This window comes from Ambystoma mexicanum, chromosome 6q (assembly GCF_040938575.1).
Source record: "Ambystoma mexicanum isolate Mex_15411 chromosome 6q, UKY_AmexF1_1, whole genome shotgun sequence".
Lineage (NCBI taxonomy): Eukaryota > Metazoa > Chordata > Amphibia > Caudata > Ambystomatidae > Ambystoma > Ambystoma mexicanum.
The window spans coordinates 94863699-94890756 of NC_090937.1; the positions used below are offsets into that span (position 1 = coordinate 94863699).

Here is a 27058-nt window from a genome sequence, read left to right on the forward strand (position 1 = left end):
GTATCTCAGATCAGAAACCCCCGTGGGACTATGCTGATTGGGATGTGACCCTTTGTTACGGTGAACCTACCCCGTGTCACTTTTATTTTTTATTTTTTATTGTATTTCTTGTTCTAGCTTTCCTTTCCCGTTTGGCTTGTATGTACTGTTGTTTTTTATTACGTTGGACGGAATTGGCAGCCTTGCAGTAGATGGTTAGTGCTGACCATCTGAATTGTGGTTATGTTTGCTATACTGTGGTTTACTTAAATTTGTTATAAAAAAAATAATTTAAAAAAGCGGATACAATCTGTCTTTGCAGGGCCAGCGTATGCACCATACTGCGAGCTTTTCTGACACTTCTCTTATTTATGAAAGTATGAATGAGCTTTCAGTAAATGAGAAAAGTGTTGCTGCATACTGAGAAATGCCTTCATTACAACAACAAAAACTTCACAGTATATGTGAACGACACCTCACAGGTGCCATATTTGAAATCCGCCCAACCCGAGCTTTACTATGAGAATCCCCTTGTAGTGCCTGCCCTGCATTGGGGATGGTGGCTAGGGCTGTTGTCAGCCCGTAAATCAGGGATATGTAAAGGCTGAGGCTTTCATGTCAGTACACCACATTCTTTCTTTTTCAGAATATGGTGCTTTTAAGAAATCTGAAATGTGCTGTTCCTGCTTGGAGCAACACATTTATATTTTTACAAAGACTTTTGAATCAGGTACCAGGCATCACTAGTCGGGAAAACAAAGGCAGGGCATCATCCTGAAGTGTTCAATATCCGTTCAGAAATAGAACTTTTCTGTTTACATGGTTTCAAAATTAATTCATAAATTGACCACTAGATGGCAACATGAGCCGCCCTGAAGCAGATCTCCTTTCAAGCTTCTTACAAAATGCTAATAATATTACATACAAATAATAAAACTGCTAGGAAGCACAGCTGTATATACAGGAATGTGCAGAAACCATGACTGTAATGAACGTTATTGTAACCCAGATGCATGTTAGGGCTATACCCTGTGTGCTTTTGATGTGGGGGTGCCATATTTCGATGTTAAAAGTGTTGCAGGAGGACACACTTTTGGTAATATAGAAAGATATCGTTGTATTTCGCATTTGTGCTTAGAGGTGATCCGCGTGCGGTAATGTTGCAGCGCTTCATCTGCATGCATTTTACTTTAACTTTCTTGCCTACTGTCACGACATCTCTCCTCCACTCCTCGCATCGCACTCAAGCTAGGTGAGAGGATTTGTATTTGTATTTATTTTATTTATATTGTGCACCTTTCCCCGGGGAATCTGGGCGCAAAATTTAAGGAGATGCTTACATGCATGAGTAAAGCATTTCCTAAGTCGGAAAAATCAAAAGAGCTTTTCTTGGCGAATAACAAGTGATCCAATGGTGGTAAGCAAATAGTTACAAACAGTACAATCAGCAAGTTACGTCGAATGAAGTTACAAAACAGGTGAAACAGCAGTGATTGTGTCGATACATACATCCTACCTAGCTGACTTAGTTAGGCGGTGAAGGTAGAGGCGTCCATTTCGTGGAGCCATAGTTTGGTTTTGTTCTTGAAGGATAGGAAGTAGGGTTAGATCGGAGTGCCGCGGGTAATGTGTTCCAAAGTTTGGTCGCAAGGACAGGGAAACTTGATCCCCCTGCCATCTGAAGCTTATACCTAGGCACTGTAAGTGTGTTGGAGTGGGCAGACCTCAACGGTCTATTAGCCGTGTGTCGTGAGAAGCGATTGGATAGGTAGCCGGGAGCTGAATTGTTCTGAGCCTTGTGCGTTAGCGCAAGCGTTTTGAGAGAGATTCGGTGCGTGACAGGCAACCAATGTAGGTTGCGTCTTGTATCAGAGATGTGGAGCCTCCTAGGAAGGTTAAGGGCTACCCTAATAGCATTGGTCTGTGAGACTTGTAACTTATTGATATTTCTTTGGCTAGTTCCTAAGTACAGTGCATTACAATAATCAATTTTGGCCATAATGATGCTTCTCGCAAGGATAATGCAGTTGTCAGTGGTTAGGAAGGGTCTACAGGCGGTGATCAGTTTGCATATGTATGCAGAAGCAGAAACAACAGCATTCGTTTGTCTAGTTAGGGAGAGTGTAGAGTCCAGGTAAATGCCAAGTGTTTTCGTACCATTGGACACTTTGATGGTGTTCCCATCAATAGAGAAGGTTTTATAGGCAGAGTCAAGTTTAGTGAGTTTAGTGTGTGACCCAAGGATGATTATCTCAGTTTTTTCATCATTAAGGCAAAGCCCATGATGAGCCATCCTGGCCTGGATGGCAAGGTAGACATTGTTGAGTGCTTTAGAATTAGTGATGTAGCCACCGGTGATGGGGATGAGTATCTGGGTATATGTGTTGGGTAGGGGCGCCGTATTGCTGCGTGACATTTACCACAACCTCAGTATCAGGCCCTGCTTGTACAGAGCACCCCACTGTGCCCAACTCTCAAGAAGGGCCTCTGCCATCACATTGCAGATTAGCAGCTCACAAGAATGTTAGTGCTTGTGCACGATGATGCCATTGACACAGGTCTTCTCTGCCTTACCTGCACTAACCAAGCTCGTCTCTGTAGCAGTCTAAACGCAATCAAATTCTTTCTAAACCAGTTATACCTACATGCAGTCACAGTTGTGGTGAGCTCCTGCTACGTGAAGTTTACACAAAGATGTCTGTACAATGGGCCTCATTACGAGTATCCCGGTAATCCACCGGTGCTAATGACGAGTTACCGGCAGACTTGTCTTACCGTTACCGGCACCCGATATACCATTGTTACTGGGATATTACAGGGGCGGGCAACAGCGGTAAGTTCCTATTCCATGGATAGGACTCCATGGGTTGGGAACTACTGAATCACCAGGACTATTGCTAACAGTGCCGGTGATTCAGTGAATTCTCTGCAGGTAGGGGCCTGTACGCCCTGCAGGCCGTGCCAGTAGTTCATGGCCCCTACCAGCAGACTCAGAGTATGCCAGCCTGGGAAAAATGGCAGAGCCAGTAGTACTGGCCATTTTACCAGCATTTTACCTGGACCGGTTTACACCTAATGACCCCCAATTTCTCACACAATTCTGGCACCACTGCAGCACGCAGTGAACATTCAGCAGTTTCTCAATTTTCATCCCAAGTTAAACCTTCAGAATTTCGTAGACAGAGCTCAAAATTAAATGATTTCTAAAGATTGAATGCAAGAAACTCAATCACTGCAGAAATTGCTGAGTCAGACATATACACCCCTAAACTGAAACTGGCGGCAATCATGGCAGCCTGTTGGTACATTTTCAGAAATTAACCATTCACACCCCTTAGCAAATATATATGTATGTCTTAGTTTTCACTGGAAATCACTAAGTGCAGGCAGTAAAAGGCTTAATACAAGGGCAGTGCCATTTCTGCTTCTGTCGATTGCAGCTGCTGAAAATGCAGAAACCACCAAAATGAGTTTTATCGCATTATTTATTTTTATCTCTCTAGAAAAGTGTCAATTATCTAGTAATAAAAGGATATTACAAAATCCACGCCAATACTTCTTGCCAGCACACCAATGGCAGATGCATCGCATGACTGTACCTAACAAAGGGCTCTGCATAATGGATACAAAGGTTTCCCTGACAAACGTGTTGCCAGCTGTCAGATAAAGGGCAATTCAATTATCTACGTGTATACCTGGCACCCCTGCACAGACATAGTTTGACTGCTCCGAACACTCGAGTAATCAGCTGCCATGGTCATTCATCGTCTACCCTACAAATATTCCCAAACCCTGAGATGTTTGCCAACTTTCTTAAAATTTTAACTTGACTGAAATCTCAATGGGTCTGTGTTCACTAAAACTGGCTTTTTTTTCGTCTCATCTCAGGAAGACATTTGTAAAAATGAATTATGTATCGGTGTGACCAGAATATATAGAATTGTTGAAAGGTGTCAATCAGCAACCAAAAAATATATTTCACCAAGCTGTCCAAGTGAAATCGGATGGAGAATGAGATGGAGCTGCTTGTAATATCATTGAGAAGAATGAGGTCAAATGAATGCCAGTGTTCATAGGTACCAACCTTCAATTGTATGTTGTGCATGTCTCCATCAGCATCTCTTTCCCGCTCTCTACAGTGTCCCAATGGACCAACAGTGGAGGGTGCGGATATGGGAGGCACAGGAGGACATGCATAGAAAACCAGAGCCAAAAATAAATAACTGTGTTCCTTCCACCATCCTCTTTCTTCCTATACTATCACCAATGGTATGATTCCCTTGTGATTAACTTGTCTTTTGATATTTCTAATCACTGTACTTGTTTATTCGTTTATCCTTTTTTATTATGTTTCTTCCATCAAATTATTTTGAAGTAGGCATACTTAATGGAATCATTGTGAAAATGAAATATCATGTATATGTAACTATTGAAAGGTTGATTTTGTTCAACTAAATCAATAAAATAAAAACACAAAAAAGCTACCCCGCTCCTTCCCTCTCCACACCACCAGAGACCTGGGGAATTAGACACAAATCTGTATTACCATGGTGGGAGGGTGCACCAGTACACTCATATTTCACTGCTGTGATGTCATAGCAGGTGAAACCAGCATTTATAAGTATCCTTAGGCCCTAATAGCTACTCATGTAATGATTCGGTATTAAGTAACATTTTCTAGGACGAAGTTAAGTCCCTGAAGAAAGCTGTTCATTACCTTGGAATTTTCTACTTTGGTTAAACCCAGCTCTTTTATGATCTGGTTGATTCGTTCATCTTTCTCCCTCGGTGGAACGGACCCCGGAAGTCGAAGTGCTGCTGAGAACTCCAGATTTTCTCTCACAGTTAAGGTCCCCATCACAATATCATCCTTGGAAGAAAAAGAGGAACATGCATCTCACTGGCGTTTTCGGCAGTTTGCATTTTTTTATGTAACAGAGATCGTCACAGTGCAGAAGACAATTGAAAAAAATATGTTGGCATTTTTGTGTAATATTAATTTATTTTTATTGTGATATTGGTTCAAAATAAAGCATACACAAATACACAACATGCACAATTAATTTCAATTAATTACATGTATTTACTTAAAATAAGAATTTAAATTAATACCAACATCTTCAGATCAAACATCAGTTTCTTTCTATGTCTCACCGCAACCTCTCAAAGAAGAAGACATGGCATCACACTATGGATCATATGATTCAGTACTTAAAGATGTCCATCATTTATTGGTTAAGCATCTCCAGCATGAATGTTGGCATCCTATACCTAAGTCCTAAGTACTATATTTTTGAATAATGTTCTCTTCCGACACATCATCTCTCAAATGTGAACCAGGCCGGTGCTTTTGTGTGAATTGGAGTGATATTTTCAGCCTGAGCTCTTTTTGAAGATAGGCCCAGGTACCTGTGGATTTAACAGGCTTTGCTGTAAATGCCACAAGGGAATGTAATGATGTAGGAGATATAGGCCTGCATTAAAAATTGGCTGATAAATCCGTTGGTAATTCTGCCAGACAAATTGCCATTACCGCCATGGTGTCAGGTGCCATTACCGCCGCATTATGAGTGGACAGGTGTACGCACCAACCATCGCGTTGGAATTACTGTCAAAAACAAACCATCATACAGTAATACATTTTCTACAATGTTTGGTGGAATTACCTTTATTGCTGGAAAATTGGTGAAATTACCAAACGATTCCTATACAAGTAATGATATTATTTATTTCATACAGATCAAGTTTCAAAAGAATAAAAAAAAAATCACATAAATCAATAACCCATTAAAAGTTACAGAGGCGTGAATGTGCAGTACATAATATGTGCATTTAGTTTCTGATTCACAGTTTTGGTTATTCATAAATTGTAGGCCCTATCACTCTTCTAGGGCTATCTAAATCTATCTGCCTTTTTAACTTGGCTGATTGAGCAGTGTTTTGTATGTTACACTACTGTTTTGACAGGTTGTCAACACAATGGTGTTTTGGCCTTGTGAGCTGCTGCATAGGGCTCTTGTTGGAGCGGCCTTCATCAGGACAGGGTGATTTAGTCTCGTACTCTTTCGAGACATGCACAGCAACTCCCTTTCGCAATTCTCCATTCAGGGGTTTCTTTTCTTTTAGCTAATCTCTTAGTCAATGCACGGCTGCAACGCTGGAGTTGAGTGTTCACTCTGCTCCAGCGTCGTTGGCTTGCAGTCCGTAGGTGATTACCTTTCTGGAGTTTGTAATTCTCACATCAAATTTTATTTGGGTTCTCCAGCAGACTAAATAAATGCTGTCAGCATGCCCAGTAGATGTGTGTATTACTCCCACTCCCGCTCTGGGGGAACACAGAAAGATAGGTTGTAGCACCAAAGTGTTTAAACTTCAATCCAACCATACCTTATTGCACTGTTCATGGTGATAATAGTATCCATATTTGATCCTTTGCCATAACTCAAAGACTGGCAGTATCCCTTGTCGGTAAATACAGATTGCAAGCCGGTTCTGTCAAAAAAGACAGGCAAAAAGCCACTAAGTCGTGCATTCGTTATTAACATGAAAAAGTGCCTATATTCACACACTGAGATGGTGGACACAGTACGGAACTCCTGGTTCCTTGTTTAATGTAGCCCTAACCCGATGTTTAGCACCCGCGATGACCTTGCAGCCTTATTATATGCTGGTGAGAAGGGACAGTGTTTTTCCACTCAATGGGTTTTCATAGATAGAGAGAGCAGCATTGTTCCTGCTGAAGCGCGAGCGTACAGGGGAGTGAATGAATGCAATTCGATTGACAGTTTGCAGTAGAACGCTCTACTGAGCACTTAGTGGGTTTTTGTCTGCCTTTTTGACAGAGCCGGCTTGCAATCTGTTTTTACGGACAAGGGATACTGCTGGTCTTAGAATCTATGGCAAATTATCAAAGGTGGATATTATTATGACCGCATATAGCGGAATAAGGTATGGTTGGATTGAATAGGCAGTTTAAACACTTTGGTGCTATATATACAACAGTAGGTGTAAAACAATGTATCTTTCTGTGTTCCCCCACAGCTAGAGTGGGAGTAATACATGCAACTTCTGGGCATGCTGATAGCGTTTATTTGGACTGCTGGAGAACCCACATTAAATTTGATGCAAGGAATATCACCTTCAGAAAGGTATAATCAGGAGTAGGGTGAGCCACTTCCTAAGAGGCAGTGCAGTGCAGTGTAATGGAACTATTAGTGTGTTGAGTAATAATATAATGTATATTGGTGGACCTTTTTAGCCCACAGCCAAATGTAAACATGGGATATTAATTGACCCATGTACTGTGCTTTGTGTTCCAGCAATTATGAAGCATAGAACAGGCTAGGGGAGAGGCAATTGGTCATCCACATACCTTAAGTGTAGATATATATATATATATATTTTGAATCATTTGAGTATTGGTGCAGGGATGGGGACATTCTTTATAGTAATTAGTGTTCTATGGTGTTTCAACTTAGGATCACCTTTGTATTTGTAGTGTGGATTGTATTGGCCCTGAGGAAGACGACCATATCAAGGAGTCATTGAAACTAGTGGGCACCACTGGAGCCATAATAGTTGAGTTTGATCTTATGGACTCATGCCCGGAATGCCATGTTGTGTTTGTCATATCTACTATTAATTGTCTAAAAATGTATGACTTGTTGCATACTAGTTGGAATGTGGTCGAGGCATGTACCCTTAGGGTGGGAGGGTGCCATGTTTTGATTGCACCTACACCACTATTGTTACACTCTCTTTAGATCATTATGTAGCGCACTGGCACTTTCTGATGTATATTATGTTGTTATATGTATATGATGTCGCTATAATTTATGTGCCTCGACTTCTTGTATGATAATAATTAGGATATACTGTGTATGAAATAAATTGTACTGCTGTTTATGCACTTCCTGTCCCCATACTCATTTGTAAGATAAAGGAATTTGGTTCCTATGTTATAACATTTTGTTATGAGCTCTTAATATGGTGAGACTATGAAAAGTATGTGTTGTGCATAGTGCTTTTCCTGATCATCATAGCATTTTCAGGTACCCTGGTATGGTGTAGTGCAAACGAGAAGTCCATCATCAGCCATCTTTAAAAATAGAATCCACCAAAAATAACCATTTTGGAAGTGCCATCCGAAGCTGAAACCCTGCAAAAAGATGTCAGGAGGCAAAGGAAAAGGTAAGGGGCCTGAAATGTGGCTTTGAAAGGCAGAATTCACAGAGGTAGAGCTCACTGTGCTTGCTGAGCAGGTGGTTGCCCATGCAGATTAGCTATATGGGTCACAAAACCAGGAGACCACCCACTAGAGGAAACACGCTATATGGAGCACGATTCGGGACAAGGTGGCAGCCGCGGGGACCGTGCCACAGGACTGCAAGGACCTTAGGAAAAGGTGAAATGACATGAAAGCCAGGGTCTGCACCCTAGTAACCAGCCACCGCAGGAGACAGCAGCCATAGTAGGAGGGACAGTGAAGCCACTGCAACTTACACCTCGTGATGAGACTGCTAGCAGAATACTGTAAATAGTGGGCCAGGAAGGCGAAGAAGCAGCAGAGTAGCTGGCAGCCAGCAACGCCTTAGTGAGTACATGATTGGTCCATGGGCCATTTCCCACCAAACATAGTTGAATGTCATCCTTCATGCTTGCAGTCACCCTGCAGGGCATGGGGCAGGCACATTCACAAGCACAATGAAAACATCCAACACCAATAAACAATGTATAAGGAGGCATGACAAGTGATTACTCTCAAAAAGGCCCACCATAGACATGAAGGAGGCCCTTAATATAGGACATTCATCAGAAAACGTCAACAGCAAATATCCTGGAGTGACAGTGACAAACAAAGTACATCACCAATCACTGTTGGCAGTAGGCACCATCCACAATGCATGTCTGTCAAAGAGCACTCACCAAGAAAATGCATAGCACACATCCAGCCAATACTGGTTGCCTGGACCCACAGATAACATGTACAGTATATAGCATTAGCAACAAGCCGCTGTATGTATACTGCGATCCCAGATGTTGGCGTCACACCATGACGGGTAGAAGTGCACCTCTCAGGTTAGAGGACAACTCATTTCAAAAACAACACAGGCCCAGTTGTACATAGGCACACCTGAGCTTGCACACCTTAAAAGTCTTTAAGACAACAGGTCTGCCAAGATACACAGACTAAACACTTCATATCAGAAACAATCATCTAGTCAGTCACCTGTGACACTGGCAGCCATTCTGACAAGCCCCTGCCCCATTTGGGACTTTGGGACCCTGCCCACCATAAACATTATGTAGCTGACAACTAAACTGCATCAACGCACACAAGTCCACATTACTACTTGGGTAATCATGCCTTGTCCCATGTCTCCCAACAGGCACACAAGACAGCCAGGAGGCCATGGAAGGGCCCATCACATCTGCGACTTCTGATCCTGCAAGTGCCACTATGGCACCAGAACATGCTGCACTGTCATGTGGTGCAGCATCCACGAGGCCAAGTAGGTGTGGCCACAAGGACACCTCAAGAACCTCGCTCTCGGAGAACACCACTGCAGTCACCTCTGGGGCAACCAGTATAACTTCAACAGTTGTGGCAACTACAGTGGTTATAGGGCATCATGCAGAAGCACCTCCACTCAGCCACCTCCCACCACTGTTTGAACCTATTCAGGAGTTTAAACCACCAATACCACCTCTGACACAAGTGAGCCTGTTTTCCAACTCACTATGTAGCACACCAGCGCCTCATCTGGCCACTTTGCAGCACCTGTGTTGGGCACCACTGGCCAAACGACTGCAGCTGCCACATTGAAGCACGCATCTATAGGATGAGGATGCAGAAGGTGCACAGACCTCTGGATCTGTGAGTAGGCACCTCCTTGAGCCTCTTAGCCGAGCTTGGCAACACACCATGGATGCAATCTGGGAGAGGCTCACACAGATGGCACAACAGCCGAAGCAGATGGAACGCATTGCCCAGAAACAACTAGGCCCCTCCCAGGCAGTGTGAGATGCCATGCAGGGTGGTTGCTGCTGCTTTAGGACGTTTGCGTGGCTGTTAAGCAAATGGCACAGCCAGCATTACACTGATAAGCCAAAAGGATTGCGAGTTTCCAGAGAACATGTCTGCTACTAATGAGAATGTTTCATGGGTTATTACTCTCACCCTGCATCATATCCGGTTGGTGAAACAGCTAGGTCAATGTAACCACCCCGACAGTGGGATCTGTGGTAAACATATCAACAAGGCACTCTCTCCAGTGCATAACTCGTCCCACCACTCCAAATCATAAAAGTGTCAAAAGAAGGAAGTAGACACTTCCATGCAACGGACTGCATACCACAGCGTGGTTAGGGTATTATGTTGGCATGAAGGTGTATGGAGGGTAGGGTGTTGGAAATGGGGATGTGGGCAGGGAAGAGTGTTGTAGATGAGGTTTTGGGAGGAGAGGGTGTTGGGGATGAGGGTGTGAGTAGTGAAGGGTGTTGGGGATGAGGTTGTGGGGAGGATGTTGGTGATGAGGGTGTGGTTAGGGTAGGGTGTTGAAGATGAGGGGGTCGGGAGGATAGAGGTTTGTACATGTTCAATCAGTTAAGAATACAGCCATTGAATCCAGTGCTCATTTAATTTCAGTGATACATGCACATTTAGTAACAGTGCAGTGTCAGGTGCATATATGTGTGATCAAAAATAGTTGTCCATTAGGTCCTGGCGCTCAATACATCCTTCCCTAACTTCCTCACATCCATCCTGAGGTGCCCTGTTGTCACCTGCACCTTCTTCATCATCAGAGCCAAGGAGTGGTTTGTTCTCATCTGGAGGCATTGGAATATTCCACTGTATACACATGTTGTGCAGCATTGCACATATGACAGCAATTTTCCCTACTGGCCTTCACATGAGTGCCCCAACTGTCTGGTAGAGGCACCCAAACCTTCCTTCCTGCAATCCAAATATGCACTCAATACATGTTCTGTTCCTCTTGTGGGTCTCATTATAGGCTACCTCCTGAACTGTACCAGGGTTCCTCACGGGTGTCATTAACCATGGTAACTGCTGATAACCTGAGTCACCTACAGCATGTCGAAAGGACAGTGTTGAATGTGACTGTTGGTTGTCAAAGTGCTTGTTATTATTGCTAGTGTTCCAATGGCCTTTGTGTGCTGATATGTGTTTTTGGATGACAACCCTTACATCACTTGTGGGTATGTGGCTTTGAATTGACCCAGGCAGAAGAGTACAGAGTAGTCTGCATCATCATTAATGTGTTTATGAAATAACCATGTGAGTTAAGAAGACACCTGGACAATCTCTTCCTGTAGGTAGGTTTATGTATCTGTGTCTCCTCCAGGTGAGTACTATGCCAATAGGATGTAGGACAGACAAACACTGGCACATCCGGACCAGCCAGCCTTTACTTCCATCGGACACTTTTGGAGCCCTTGCACAGTCACTTACCCAACACTCCAAGGTGATCTCACAACATTATGCTAACCTTGCCATACATGCAGCATGCAACCAGAATTTAAGCTACAACATCACTCCCTCCGTCAATTGGCACAACAAACAAAAGGAAAGACTACACCAGTATCACACCCCAAATTCCTAGCTACAATACTAGCCCTCCACACTACAACAGAAACAGAAATACCACGTTCCTAGCACCTAGAAGCATTATGGAGGACACGAACCCTTAGACTAATCTCCCTCCTGCAGCATTTTAATAAAACACCACAGATTAGCACAACAGTTAGACAATGACAAACTGTAACCCAAAAATGGGACAACGCCATTCTGTATCCAACAATAGGACTGAGTCATACTGTTCTCTGCAGTTGAGCCACACCATACTGCACCCACAGTTGAACTGCGCCAAACTGTAACTACAACAACATAGATGGAACACGTCATCATGCCCCTACACATGGCCTAACCATCGCAACTGTAACCAACAACTGAGAAAATATGCAAAGCACCTCCACAGAGCCTTGGAATCCGCAACTGTAAGCAACAGTGGAACCAAAAATGCCTGACTGTAACCAACAGTCAAGCTAAAACACCAAACACACACCATACTGTTACCACCTTGCATGGTCCAAAAAACTCCACAGCTGCAACCAACAGCCCCCAACATACACCATGCAAACTCTGCAGCTGTAACCAACAGCCTCCCAACACACACTGTGCAAACTCCACAGCTGTAACTTACAGCCCCCAACAACACCATGCAAACTCCACAGCTGTAACTCACAGCCCCCCAACACCCACCCGCACCTCACATAGTCCAGCCAAAATAACCCATCCGCACATAATCAGGCATACTTCGCAAACAATATACAACAAAACCACACAGAATCTAGAAAATAAAACCATGAAACCAAACAGGGGTATGACTCACAAACAGATGAAATTAGTACATATGATGTACCCACAGATACCGAAAAAACGTTAACGGCACATTAACATTCTCAGTTACCATCCTGCACCGACAAGTCCAATTTCCTCCAATGGGGGACAAGAAAAGAAAATACACTTCCCCCACACCGACATGTCAGAGTTTCAATAAAAAAGAACAATACAATCACATGCTTTGTGCACCCCACAAGCCCATGTCCACATTGCCAAAACTAACTGGCCCCACCCAAGACATGACTAATCCTATCTGAGCAAAAAGGCCACAACACAAATACCTAAACATCATCCCATTACCACCCTCCTAACATCTTCCTAACCTCTGAGGTCACAACATAAAACCGCAGAATAAAAGACCTGCCTCACCCAACACAGTTAAGCAGCTATCCATTGTCACACTTGCCAAATCTCGAAGGGTACACAAACCAGGCCCAAAGGCCATGATCAATTTGCGGCAAGTTTCTTGAAACCCACTCACACCTAGCACAGATGCTGACTGCTAATTAGTTTCCTTCCAAATATTACCCGCAAATATTGGAAACTTGCCTGTACGATTGCACCATTGTCCTCCATTCACTTTTAGCCACTGATCACCTTCGCCGTTATTTACCTCTCCTGCGGCACCAACCGCAAGCAGCAGATCGTATAGATTTCCAGCAGCTCTCCGCTCCTTGCTGTGCAACGCTCCTTGGGCTTACCTGCCCCTCACAGCACAACAGAATGCAAGACCATGCTCCACAAACACAACGTTATGTTCTACGCGATGTGGCTGCATCCCTCCCCAGTCCCCTTTGATGTCACCATTTCTTCCTCAGACACGAGATGGAAAGGATTGCGTTCTCTGTCCATAAACACAGGCACACAGACCTTCGTGTCTCACTTGGTGAGGATGTCCCCCTCATCCGTCCTTGGCCTGCCGAAGACTCTGCTCCCCCTCTGACTTTGCCTGCTGCCACAACACAGATAGAGAGCCGAAACCACCGTATAGTGCTACTTCCTGCCGTTCTTGCCATCACTCGCCTGTCTGGCATGCCTGCGCCACCTGCCCCGCAAGCATTCCAGGGACCGTTCCCCGACTGATCCCTGCCTTCTGCTGGCTTCTGTCCCGCAATAACCGATGGCTCTGTGGACTCGCTGGCTCAGTCGACTCGCTAGCTCAGGGACCATTCCTTGAACTGGGTCCATGTCACCAACCAGCCCCTTCCATCCTTTCGGACCCTGTACCTGCACCAGCCAGACTGCAGGTACCACAGGACAGTTCTGTCTGGTCCTGTCCCAACTGGCACCAAGGATGTGTGTCATGGAGGGCAGTGACTGTCCCCCTGCCACCTCCTCCACAGCTGCTCCTCTGTACCACCTCCAACCACCTTGTATCAAATGAAATAACAATGTGGGTTAAAAAGACACCTGGACACTCTCTTCTTGTAGGTAGTGTGATGAATCTGATGGTATTCTCAATTCTTTCCCGCTGGTAACTTCCTCTCATGTGGCCAAGGGACAGCAGCCGCTACCTGACCCCGACTATGGGGGGCGATTATATGAGGGATAATCATGTGGGAGGAGATGGCCTCCGGGGGAAGGTGGTTCTATCATTGGGTGAGACTTGGTAGCCCCCTTTACCTTCTGAATATACATCTCTGACTCCCCATGCCCTAATAGACTATTGTAATAGCTCCCCTTTTCCACCCATGGAAAATAGTAAGAATCTGTTGTTACATTCCAAAGGCCAACTCTCAGAATCTAACTGGCCCTGTAAAATTGTGAAAGTCACTTTTCCCAATCTCACATATTCTTCTTCGAAACCTAGTTTGCCCTTAAAACCCATTGCAAACATTCATACACTGTTTTCAGGAAGGGACTACTATACCCACAATTCCCACAACACTGGGATGAAGAAGGATAGCAGAATAATGCAGAGCATGGGAATCCATGAGCACAGGCAGCGCTCTAGTGGCAGCGAGCACCCACCTCTGCGCGGGACCTTTAAGTCACGGAAGCAAAAAACACAGAAGAGAGGCTGTTGGCAGAAGCAGGTTGCTGCTCTCTGGGCAAAAGGAAGTCTGTGGAGCCAAGCAGCTCAAGATCCTAAATGGAGAAGGCTGCTGGAAGGCTGCTGGAAGCTGGTGATACACGGCAAGAACACCAGAAGCCAGCAGAACATCTGCCGGCATCGGAAAACAGCGCGTTGCTCACCGGAATCCCATGCAAAGCAGATGAGTTCAACGAAAGCCTCAGGAAGCAGGAAACTGGCACTAAATGGTCACGAAGCAGAAAGCAGCAGGAGACACTCAACGGCAGACCATAGAAGCAACAACAAACGCCATCAAGAAGCTAACCCATGATCCACAAAGGGACAGAGGGAACCCTGGGGCATTTTGGTGGCTAAGCCAAACTGATATAATTGCAAATAGTGAAGCCAATAGAGAAAAGGAATGGTTTATGAAACCGGAAAGAGAAAGACGGAAAGAACAGTTTTCTAAAGATACTAAAGTGCCCATATATAAGAAACCAAATGTATTAGCCAAGAAGGCTAAGAGGCAGACCCATCAGAGGTGGACGTACGGTCAGGAGCTCAAACTTGAAAAGCCGTGGCTGTAGAGTATAACAGGCAGTTTACAAGTACAAGATTACAGAATGTCCTGGCAAGAGAGTACACCAGGCAATTAAAAGTGTGTGTATTCAAGAAGCCCTAGCAGGAGAGTATACCAGGCAATTCTAACAGTGTGAAACCAGAAAGCCTGGCAGGAGAGTATACCTGGCAGTAGCAAATGTGTAAAGGATGTCCTGCTAGGGAAATACACCAGGCAAGTCAGAATTGAATACGATACAAGAAATAGCCTGCAGGCAGTGTTGGTTTAAGAAATTTGGAACAATAATCCTGGCAGCACAGAACAAACAAACTGTATAAAGAGGTTTAAGAGACTTGGGATGAACATCCTGGCAGAAGAATTTACAAGGTATCCCAACCACAGTGGGTAAAGAAAAAATACGGGTAGGGAAATCCACTAAGCAAATGGGAAGTGAATAATATACAAGAAATTATCAACAGGCTGTGTTGGTTTAAAAGACTGAGGAGTCTAAAACCAAACAGAAGAACATATTAGATATTAAACTGAATATGATTTTAAGTGTTTTTCCACTTTTAAATATTGAACTGCTGTTTAAATTATAAGAAGAAAATATTATTCTGTTGATTTATATGTAAAGTTTTTGTTTTAAAAACTGTATCACATTAAAAAAAAATAATAAATAATATTAGATATAGTAAATGCATGAAAGCAAAAAGGACCAAAAGTTCTGTAAATCATCTGTGATGGTAGGTGAACAACAGTGAGGCGAAGTCTTGGGAAGGTGACATCAGGACTCTTCAGAGGCCGCATCATACAAGCAAAGAAGAACATAAGTCTGGGAAGGAGAACCAACTACCCTCTGGGATTAAACCCTCTAAAGCTCGTCTGTTCTTTTTTTTTAAATAGAAACTCCTTTCGAATATGGTAAAGTTGTTGTTGCCAAGGGTGAGAGAAACCCAGGGGAAAGAAAACCATCCTTAAAGACATTTCAGAAATTGCGCACAGATTACTTTTGTTGCTGGCCCAAGGGAACATTAGGAATTATTATTTGGAACCCAAGAAAGCAACGATGAATCCAGGGGAAGGGAATAACCCTCTGGAGCAAGGATAACTATTATTTAGAGATTTATTTTTGTGGAAGTTATATACACTTCCTTTCTTTTGAACATTTACAAAACATTCAACGACATAGATATTGTCCTTCTCACTTTAGAATTAATTTTTTCAGAATATGATGGACCGAACAGTACTTTGAGCACAGGACGGTTTTGTTTTCAACGCCATCTATGCAGACTGCAACAAGAATCCAAGCTACAACAGTTTACATCTGTTTGGGCATCACCCATAAAAGTGATTCTATGGCAATGGGGCTGCACTTTTTTCAGGCCTATCCCTGTGCATTGGATGGGAATGGTTAGTAGGATTTGACAGGGACCTTGATTGATGCAAAGAATCGTGTGCCTGCTTTCATGCATACCAGTATAGCGTACTTTATGTTTCAGTCAAGTCACACTGTGCTCAGAGGAAGGTGGGTAATTTTATTTTTTATCAAGTGTTTTGGTTAAAACAAAAAAATGTGTAAACCTTTCACTTTATACGGAAAAAACACATCAAACGGATCACAGAAAAATATAAAATCAACATTTTTTCATACAAAAATTAAAAAGATGATTTTCCTACTTAAATGAAATCTCATGAAAACATATCACATCAACATATGAAAAACATTGGTACATGGAGACTGAGGGAAAAAAATGAACACTCTTTACCCACCATCATAGAACTGATATTTCTTTCAGTATCAGGGAAAGGAAGCAAAATAAAGCCAAAATCAGGAACTGCCCCCGGCCAACCATCAAACTGGACCAGGTGAATTCATTAACAATTTCCGTTCCCAAGTGTCTTTCCCTTTCCTTTTGCAATGCCAGGCAGTCAGCCACCAGATGCTTAATGGTTTCTTTGATAGCCATGTTTTTACAAAATCTACAGTCCTGGTTGCTAGAATCCAGTCCCTACATACTCGTCCTTTCCAGAGTAGGGATATGATTAAGCCTAAAGCATAGGTAGATTATCCTATTTTTTGGACAGGGAAATATATGAACATACCTGGGGAGTTCCTCTCTTTTAGTGAGAAATGTACTGTTTTCAGCATACATCCTGCATGTTCCCACCTGATTTCAGGAGATCACCCAGTCTTATTTAGGTAGCTTGTTCTTAACGGCAGTCAGGTTATATGAGAGCTCTTCTTTAGATGACCCTATCAAAGTAAGTAATTCACTCATCTGTTCCTTGAATTTGGTGATGGAGGCCCAGATTCTCTTTTGTTCCCCACCAATTCTGATAGAGAGACATAGCTGGTAGATTTAGTAGTTTAGCGTATTCTGCCATTTTCCTCCATTTATCTCTTGTACCCAATGAGATCAGCCCAAACTCTTGCCTTATCACTGCATTCGGGATAGAGGTGGACAGCCCCAATGTTTTCTTTTAAGAGTGTTCCCTGGATGGAATTAAGGAAATCCCCCAACTCAAAAAGGCAGTGGTCCAGACCATTAATCAAAGTAGCCTCCACACTAGAAAGATATTCAAAGAACAGAGTAAATTTCCTCTGGAGCCCCATAGGTGTCAGATCTGCAAAGACAATGCAGTCTAGTCACACTTAGCCCAGCTTGGCAGGATTGGTAGTGCCCCCCTCTCAGACACAATGTAGGTCAGCAAGGAAGAGATTGAAAAGGGTGGGGGCAATCACACACCCCTGCCGCAAACCAACGTGCGTAGCAATAGGGTCCAGCATGGCTCCCTCCCCAGTCAACCTCACCCTGATAGTTGTGTCCGTGTGCAGCAGAGCAAACAACTGCACCAGCGTTATGGGGAGATTCATGCCCAAGAGTTTTTTCCAAAGCCTTCTCTACTTACTGTGTCAAAGACACTGGACATGTCCATCAATGCCATAAAGACAGTCCCTACCTCGGTGTGCTTGACAGCTGCTAACAGATGTGATATAACAAAGGCATTCAAGGAAGTTCCCATGCCAGTTCAAAACCCTATATGAAACTCTGAGTACAGACCCTTACATGTTAGGAGTCCCGTAAACTTAAACAGAAGGGTTCAGAGAATCTTGCTGGAAGAATCCAGCAATGCTATCTGTGTGAAGTTTTTAGGTTCTCTTCTGTCACCTTGTTAGTTGACTCCAGGGAATTGTGCACACCTTTCGTGACGCCCCCCATAATTTTCCAGAAATTGACAGTGTCCTTCTGGATAAGGGTCTTGATCATTGTCTGGTTTTGTTCAATTAGCCTTTCCTGGCCAGGTTGTCTGAATATTGTTTTGTAATGGGCCACTATTCTTTTCGTATATATGCTCTACAGGCGGATTTATTGGATGCTATTTTGAGTGAAGTTCTGATGGCTTCTCTCTTTGCCTGTTTCGCCAATTTTACTTTTAAGTCGAAGGGATGATTGTGATGTTTTCCTCCACTAATTTGGCGCCTATTGGTAAAGGACTTTAAACAGTCCAGAAGGGTATGGGTATTATTGTTGACCGATAACCTCTGTCCTCCCAGCTCCAATTTTATTATTTCCTTCTCCCATATGACATTAAAACTCCTGTAGGCTCTGGCATTCCACTTTACCGTACACCCCCCTCTTTCTTGTAAAATAAATGCTGTTTTGTGTTGAATATAATGGGTAGTAAGTGGAAGATGAATTGCCAGGCTAATCGGAAAATAATCGCTACCATGACTGCCCCCCCTTTCCAATGGGTGACAGAGGTGAGCCAGATCTTCAGAGACAAAAAAATGGTCAATCCATTACCTTTTCTCCCCCTGAGACCACGTATAGAAATCCTTCACTTCTTGGTCCCCTGGCAAACATACCCGAAAAGTCCCATTACTCTAGTAATGATTCCATGCCACTCACTGACGTACAGAATGGGTATGGGGACTCACAGTGTTCTCCAGTCCCCTGTACGGTAAGGCAATACAGAAGCAGAATTCCAATCCCCCCCCCAGTGAAATGAGTTCCTTATCTTCCCTGCCAGACCAATCCATAAGCAAGAGATCTCACTCCTCTGTGAGGTCTATTATTTTGGTGTTTGAATGGTTAAAGTAGAGGTTTACAATTTGCAGATTTGCATTTATAGTGGGCAGGAAGAGATTCACAGCCATAAGGTCCTTAGAGTTCACCTCTATTTCATGATGTATGCAGTCGCAATTAAGATCAATTGTGATTGCCAGGCCTCCTGGAGGTCTTCCTTGTTGACCCCTAATGGCCACTTTATTGTAAGTGTGACATCCTTCCAGTTCAAAAGGAGTAGCCACCATAGTCTCCTGTAGCAGTAGCACTGCTGTCCTCTTTAGTTCTGAGGCAACCATTCCCCTCAACCTAAGATATCTGCAAATGTTCCATGTGGTTAATGTTGAAGGCCTTCCCTCAAAGACTTTGCCTTTATATTTTTGAACATTTCCAGCACAGTCTACAGCCAGGTCCATTCTTCAAAGTCCTTTTTCCAGATTATTCAGATTTACTGTTTGTTCTATTTTCTGTCACCAATTGAGGCTGTGGGAGAGAAAGAAAGACCTCGATGTCCTGCAGCATATTTAATTGGCCTAATTGGTAGCCAATGGAGTTAAGATTTTCCCGATTGTTCCAGACAATCTGTGCTATAAGGTTGGAGGCATAGAAGCAGACCAATGTTTTTGCATCCTTTTTGGGAATCCCACCTTCAATATGTCCTCCGATCTCAGGGCCCTAAATTGTGGAATTTCTTGGAAGCTTTTTATTATTTGGCCTCTATTTAAGTAGACAGGCCCACAAATTTGAATGTTGAACTTCCAGCTCATTATGGTGCCATGAAAGGAGTCTGTATCAACTTTCTGTGGTTCAATGACCACCTGCTCTTCCACTGTAACCTGACAAGGTTCCACTCTAGGTGGCCCAACCATAGGCGGGAGTTCAGATGTCTCTTTTTCTAGGAGGACACTGGCATTAGATGTTTCCTGAGGTACAAGGACCATCTCAGGGGTTCCCAAAAATCCAGTGATTTTAGGTTGCTTTTAATTTTTAGCAGCTCCCTTTTTGGAGCCTGTTCGACTTGATTTTAGTTTCGGTAGAGTCTGATGTCTCCCCTGTCAGGGCATGGAGGATGAACTGTCTGGAATTACTACTCTTGTTACTGTTTTGCACTGGCAGGTTTTTTTTTCCATTTGTGGTTTTCCTTTTCTTTTTTGTCTTTTTACCCTTACCCATCCCTCGTGACCTGACTCTTCTTCTCGAGAGTCATAGATGACATCGATTTCAGACACCAGGCATGGGTCCTCTGGACCTTTTTCCAGTTCTCTAAGTAATATGTCCACTAGTGGCGAAGGACTGTCTGGTGTCACCAAGGGAGGTGTTGGGGGAGTCCACCATGTTCTTTCTCTGGCTTCCTCGTCACCTGAGTCTCCTCTAAGTGATGAGTCTCGTGGGTGTTTGTGTCATGACTCCCGCTCCTCCTTCAATATGAGAGTGACCATGTGGTACCTTGCAAAGATACTGATGTTCCCAGGAATTCGCAAGTATTTTATTTAAGCCCTGGACAAGGGAATCTAGCTTTGTGGCATTAGCTTGAACCAACTCTTTAACGTTGTCGTAAAGCCTTAGCAACGATCCCAGAACCAAATGCAATGCAGATATTAATGCAGGGACCAATGTTTCGACTGACGGCATAACATTTCAGTCTCTTAGTCTGTTAGATTCTAAGGGGTATAATAATTATTATATAGAGGAGCGGTCTGGAATGGACCAGATTCCCGTCGTACCTGGTGCTCTATTAGGGAGCTGTTCAGTGGGCTAAGACCGTAATTATAGCTTTTTCCAATTCTTTGAGTTCCTGTGTCATTGGAAAAGCCAGTCTTTTGATGGCACCGCGTTTTGATTCCTTCCATGTCATTGCATAGCTTCTTGAATGACGGGTTCAGCATAGACTCTGTGTTTTAGTTTAAAAATGCTGAGACTGGCTGTGAGATCCAGACCATTTGCCCCAATTCGATGAGATTAGTCCAGATTGAACGGCAGTATGTTCCTTGCTCACACTCAGCATATACCCCTTCTTGTGTGGTGGTAGGGGTCACAAACATTTCACGATTTACTGTGGGTAGTGGTATCTTGTCCAGGCACATCAGGGCTTTGATGTTGTTTGAAGCCCCCATATCCGTCCATACCGTAGGTGAGCCATAAGTCCCCTCACTAGGGTCAGTTTCCTCTATAATAGAGTTTGAAAACAAGTTCGGCTTGGCTTCTGCTCCACCCGAAACTTCCCCAGCTGGCTTGATCCCTTCATTTGTCATTGCAGGGGTCTCCCCAGATTCAATAGACTAGGGTCATTCACCTCAGAAGCCACATTCATTGCCAGATTTGTTTGTTCAGTTAGTTGTGGCAAACTCTGGATGATACTGGTGTTTGTGTGCGAATTCTGAAAGTCGCATAACTGTTCCAGCTCTTGGAGTTCTTGCAAGACAATGCGCCCCTTTGCTGTAATTTTTAACTTCCGTTTCGCAATTTCGACACTCTAAAACCTTAATTGGCCTTTGCCCAAAGTGTCTCTATTTCATCTGTAGCAGACAGGCAGACAATTATGCTCCTTCTTTTGCCCTACGGTCTGAAGGAGGAATGAAAAGAGTTTAGATGCCGATACGGGGCTCAAAGGGCATATATGCCCAACAGTCACCCTGTTTACAAGCCTCCAATCAGACCTCAAGCCACACCTCTATGCCCCATAGGTACAGGTAGAGGAACCTAAGATAGTGAAGCTTGAGGGCTCTGAAAAAGTGCAGCGCACAGCACCAGACACAAGCACAACACCCCCTCCATTTAAAGGCAATTTCCAAGTCCAAGGACAGGGTAATCGCTGTTCACCCAAAGTAACAGGTCGATTACCCAATGAGGGGGGAGGATCTGTATGTTAGAGCTTTGTTGCACCGTCTCCTGCGCCAGATAGAAAGCCAAGGATTGTAGATTTAAATGTTTGGTTATCCTTACCGCTCGTTACTTGACATGACAATCCGTCTCAGTCCCAACTTCTCCCAGCTGGAGAATCCTTTCGCTTTCCAGCGCTTTCAGCAAGTTTTCGACGCAATGACACACTAACACATGATTCAGAGGTCCCAGCTAGATCGGGAGCAACTACTCCTATACAAGTACCCCTGCTATATAACATGCAGTGTGTTATGTACATCCTACTAGCCGGGACGGTACTTATTATGCGGTATACTGTCCCACCTTAGATCTAAGCCACCACCACTACCTTGGCAGCTACACAGCTCCGTAGCGGCACAACACCTCAGGCAGTGCCAAGCTGATCACTGGTCACAGTCCTGGAACATGCACAGCACATGCATGAGCGCAGACTTGAATCTGAGTCCCCTGTCAGTGGTAGTACGCTGCGGCCCTCGCCCCCACCTCACCTCCACCTCCAACGCTTAGAAGGTGCAGCGGGTACGGCGGGAGCACGAGTAGGAGCACCGAAACACCACAAAACTGCAACCAACAGTCCGTCGGGGCAGAGGAAAGGCACAAGGAACGCACAGGAGACGTGTCAAGCTGCACTGCACTGCAACTCGAGATCCAAACTAACACGCAGCCACTTCCGACATGTTCAAGGGCTCTACTGAGCCCTTGAAGGTGGATAATAGGCCACATTCTATTTCATGCCTATTGGACTAGGCATTATGGGATTTGTAGTTTGATCACATGTGTTCTCGTACCTGTCTCCATGTGTGCCTCTGTTTTGATTAACTGTCAGTTTGACTACTTACTCAAAAGCCAGTTACGCTGTTCTAAGTGTGTGATCATGTCAGCTGGGAGGGGGTTGTTCCTGAGGACCATGGCATCATAGGTGGAACCTGGAAATCTGGCAAAGCAGCGGCTGATGGTGAGAACTGCATCACATGTCACATGAATGTTCAAGGAATTATAATGCATCTGGTTCGGATATACCTGCCCAAAGGCCACCAATGCCATATGTGTACAGACATGTGCTGATATTACATTGGGGGACTGGGTGATGGTGTAGAACCATGTGTTTACAGCAGATACCTGGGCCTGGGTGGTGAGCAGGGAAATGTGATGGACATGGTGCATGAGTGCATCCAACACTTGCTCCAGCACTTTGGAGAATGGTGGCTGGGACATGTCATGCAGCACCCCAACAGTGTGTTGGAATGCACCTGTTACACAGAAGTGGAAGACGGAAACTAGCTTCAGCGGGGGTGGTATGGTAATTTTGACAGAGATGGCGCTCTGAAGGTCTCCTTGAATCAGGGTCAGCAGGTATGCAATGGTGTGCTAGCTCTGGTGATAGTATGTGACTAATTGTTCGTCAGTGAGTGACCAGTGGAAAGGACAGACACGAGGTACATGTTTCCTCCGCAACACGTCTCCTTTGCCTTTGTGGTGCCTATATCGTAGCCTGCTGTGGCCTTGCATGCCACTGTAGCTCAATATATAAACCTAATAAATACAAATACATACAAAATAAACAGTACCAGGTTTGCGATGCCATAGTTTATGTCATATTTTGGCTGGATTTTGCTTGGAAGTGTTTCGAGGAGTGTTTCATATCTAGTCCTACACGACTAAGAGGGATTCCTCAACTTAAATTATATAAGGTGAAAGGATAAGTCTGATCGTAATTAGAAAAGCATATTCTTATAAATTTAGTTATACACTTGGGTGAGCTAACAATTTCAATAAATGCATGGGAGCATGGGTGTGCACAATGTGGTGACGCGGTGCAGACTTAACGGACCAACACTTAATTCTATATTCAGGATCACAGGGGCATGTAAGGTGAAGGGACCTTTTCACTAAACAATTAAACATTGATATTCACGTGTGTATGAACACAGCACAGACATGGTTTTCTGGTCCAGTAGTATTGAGTCTACCAATTATATGTTCTACTTTTCTTGCAATATGCCTCCCTCTAACATCAAATTATTTGTCATTCTTTGCAGGGAATGGTTCACATTTATTGATGGTACAAATATAATATAGGACACACATGGTCATTGGCCCAGCCTTGACAAAGACTGAGAGCATGGGTTAAACACATGTTGGCACAGGGGCAAGAGTAATGTAGAGAGGTTTTTCTAAAAATGTACAGATATGCATGGAGGAGCATGTTGTAAATCCATTTGAGAATGACACACTACATTGGTACTAGGATACCACCAATAAGTAAATGTTTTAAAGGTATATTTAATACCATTGAGGAATATGAGAATTATATTTGTTTTTGGCAGGTTGTAAAGTTGGTTACAGGTTTACTAGCGGAGCAGCCGCCGTTATTCAAGAAACAACTGTGTGCCGATTAATGTATTGAGTGTGACAGTCAACATCCAACCAACACATTGATGGTCTAGGAAGGAATACAATTGAAAATAAAAGCTACTTCCTAAAATGTACTAATATCTGGTATAAACAGACTCTTCTTCCACACATCAATATTCATTCTGCCATGTGCTAAGGAAGGGGTGCATCTATTTTCTTTTACTATGTATCAGTTCTGGCTGGAGGCAGGCCAGGTTACAACACACCAGGCAGCAGGCACACAAGACATTTTTGTATGTAAGCACAGATACTGACTGTCGCCTTGCTAAATTCTAGCTACACCTATGAGTCTGACCTTCAGAGCAGGCTGGGTTGGTACAAGTGCAAACGATCAGAACTGACGAGTCAGAAGGGGCCTGACTAACCATGGCAGAAGAACTTGCCCCCCCGCGTCCCTTCCAGAAGAGCATGGGATTGGGAAGGCTTTAGTGTGTGCTGCTCCAGGGAACTAGCTAAAGTGGTAAACAAAATGCAATTAGCATACGTCTTGAAAAAGGAATACTTGGTGTAACGGATCCTCCAATGCAAGTACCCATTTTCTAATAGGTCATTACCTACAATTTTAGCAATTGATTTTGGGGTTGGAGTTCACAATTCCTCCTGGATACTGGGTGCTCTAGACGGTAAATAATATTTATTGAAAGCAATTTGTGACTTGCAGACAAAACGTTAGCATGATCTCTGAGAAGCACATGGTCATGCGGATGCGCAGACTGAACCTAGAAGATGCTTGTTCACCATCTAGGTTTTCACACTCGACTCGCACATTAGCACTGACTGGCAGTTTTCGAACTGTGATTCATCTACACATGGACCTTTCTTTGGTGATCCCTTCAACTCTTGGAAAGCCCTGCAGCTTCTGCAACATGATGGGAGCAGTGACAGATACATGTGCCTAGTAAATGATGCTTTAAACTAGCTGATATGATTGTTGGGGGGGCAAACCTCTTAAGAGTAGTGAACAACACTCTTGTATCACAATACCATTTCTACTGTTACTAACTTCATCATCCCATAAAGAAACATGTCCTCCTTAAGAGATCCACGGATGCCTGTGGTAATAATCGAAGGGGTTAGCCAGAGAATCCTTCCCATTCCAACCCTCACCTCAGCATCACATGGCTTGCTATGGTTCTCAATCCACTTGGTATTCCCACCATCAACCCTTCGTGGCTGAGTGGCTGGGAACTTTGCCACAAGTGATATGTGCCCTGCCAGTTGGGTGTCTCTTTTCTTATGTCACTTGCTCTTTGCCCTCTCCTCTGCTGTTCGACCTTCTCCTGTCTCCTCCTCCACACCTCACGATGATCAGGCCTTCTTCACCTCCCCTCTTGGCATCCAGGCTCCCTTTGCACCATCCTCCTTGTCATTTCTTAATTTCCTCAGTCCTCCTCTGCAGTTGGTTGTTCTACACAACCTCCATGGGTATTGCTCTGCACCATCGACACCCTGTCTCCTCTTGCTTCTCCTCCAGAGCAACTTCTCTCCAGCCTCCTCTATTTGTACTTACTCCTTTCTCTCCCATCCTCCTCCTCTTTGCGCTGTGCTCTCCTCTGACACTTCCAACCTCCTCTGCACTCCCTCTCTCCTCCTTCTCTCCATCCTCCTCAGACTGCTACTCGTTTCTCTTCTTGCTTGCCCTTCTCTTTGCATTAATCTAAAACCTCCTTACCACATTGATTACCAGATCTCTGTAACTCTGACAATAAATGCAAACTCATTATGCACTACAACACACGTAACACTTATGCATACCCACTTGCCAGGAGCAACTGCCCTCTGGTGTACTTCCTCCTGAGCAGAGCACATGGATCAGTCCTTAAAATTCAAATTGGTCATGACAGTTGTTTTCCTTTTGTTTCAGTAGCTGTGCAAGAAGCAGCAGACTGTAACCCGAACTCTTGCTGGCATGTTTGTCAATTGGAAACTACTGCTGGAGTCCTTGAGTATCCCATCTCCATGCTCACAAGTTTGGGCATAAGTGTCTCTGCTGCCAGACAAATCCTCACACAGAACCAATGCTGAATGCCAGTTGGCAGAAATCCATGGCACCCTGGGCTCGCTACTTTCCAAGTGGGTCCCATGGAAATACTATCTTGGACAAGAATCTGGTTTACAGACATCATCCAGGAGAAGGTCTTGGATGTTGGTTGGTGTGCAGCTTGCAAAGCCTCCAACGTTAGTTTGTGTCCGTCAAATTACAAAATCCATAGACATCCATGGACTCAGAGGTAAAGCCATAGACATTAGAGGTCTGATTATTCTAACTTTGTAACATGGGTAAATGGGACTCATTACGAAGTCGGCAGTAACCCACCGCTGCCAACCCCATAACTCTGTTTCCGCTGCCTGAGATCTCAGTGCCACTGGGGGTTGCCAGTCATTTGGTCGAAAACAATTGGTCGACTGGACAACTGGTCGAATCAATTTGGTCGAAAACCAAATGGTCGAATTTTTTCTATTTTTACCCCTTTTTTGGGTTTTTTTGGGGGGGTCCCCCCCCCCCCCGCACTCCCCTTTTTTTTCTTTTTTTTTTTTCTACACGAAAACCCACAAAACACATATATAAATAAAAAAAAAAAATTCGACCATTTGGTTTTCGACCAAATGACGTCGACCAAATTGCAGTCGACCAGTTTGTAGTCGACCAAATGACTGGACACCCCACTGGGACATTACAAGTCCCGGCGGCCCAGGATCTCAGGCGGCAGAAAATG

General features: G+C 44.1%; 1 protein-coding gene across 1 annotated transcript in view; it reads right to left on the bottom strand.

Annotated features, from left to right (window-relative positions):
- Positions 1 to 27058, bottom strand: part of LOC138515171 (broad substrate specificity ATP-binding cassette transporter ABCG2-like) — an 861659-nt gene that overhangs the window by 652339 nt on the left and 182262 nt on the right. Inside the window, exon 4 of the mRNA XM_069630157.1 lies at positions 4697 to 4849. Within this exon, the coding sequence (XP_069486258.1) occupies positions 4697 to 4849 (153 nt within the window). The remainder of the gene's footprint in view (positions 1 to 4696; positions 4850 to 27058) is intronic.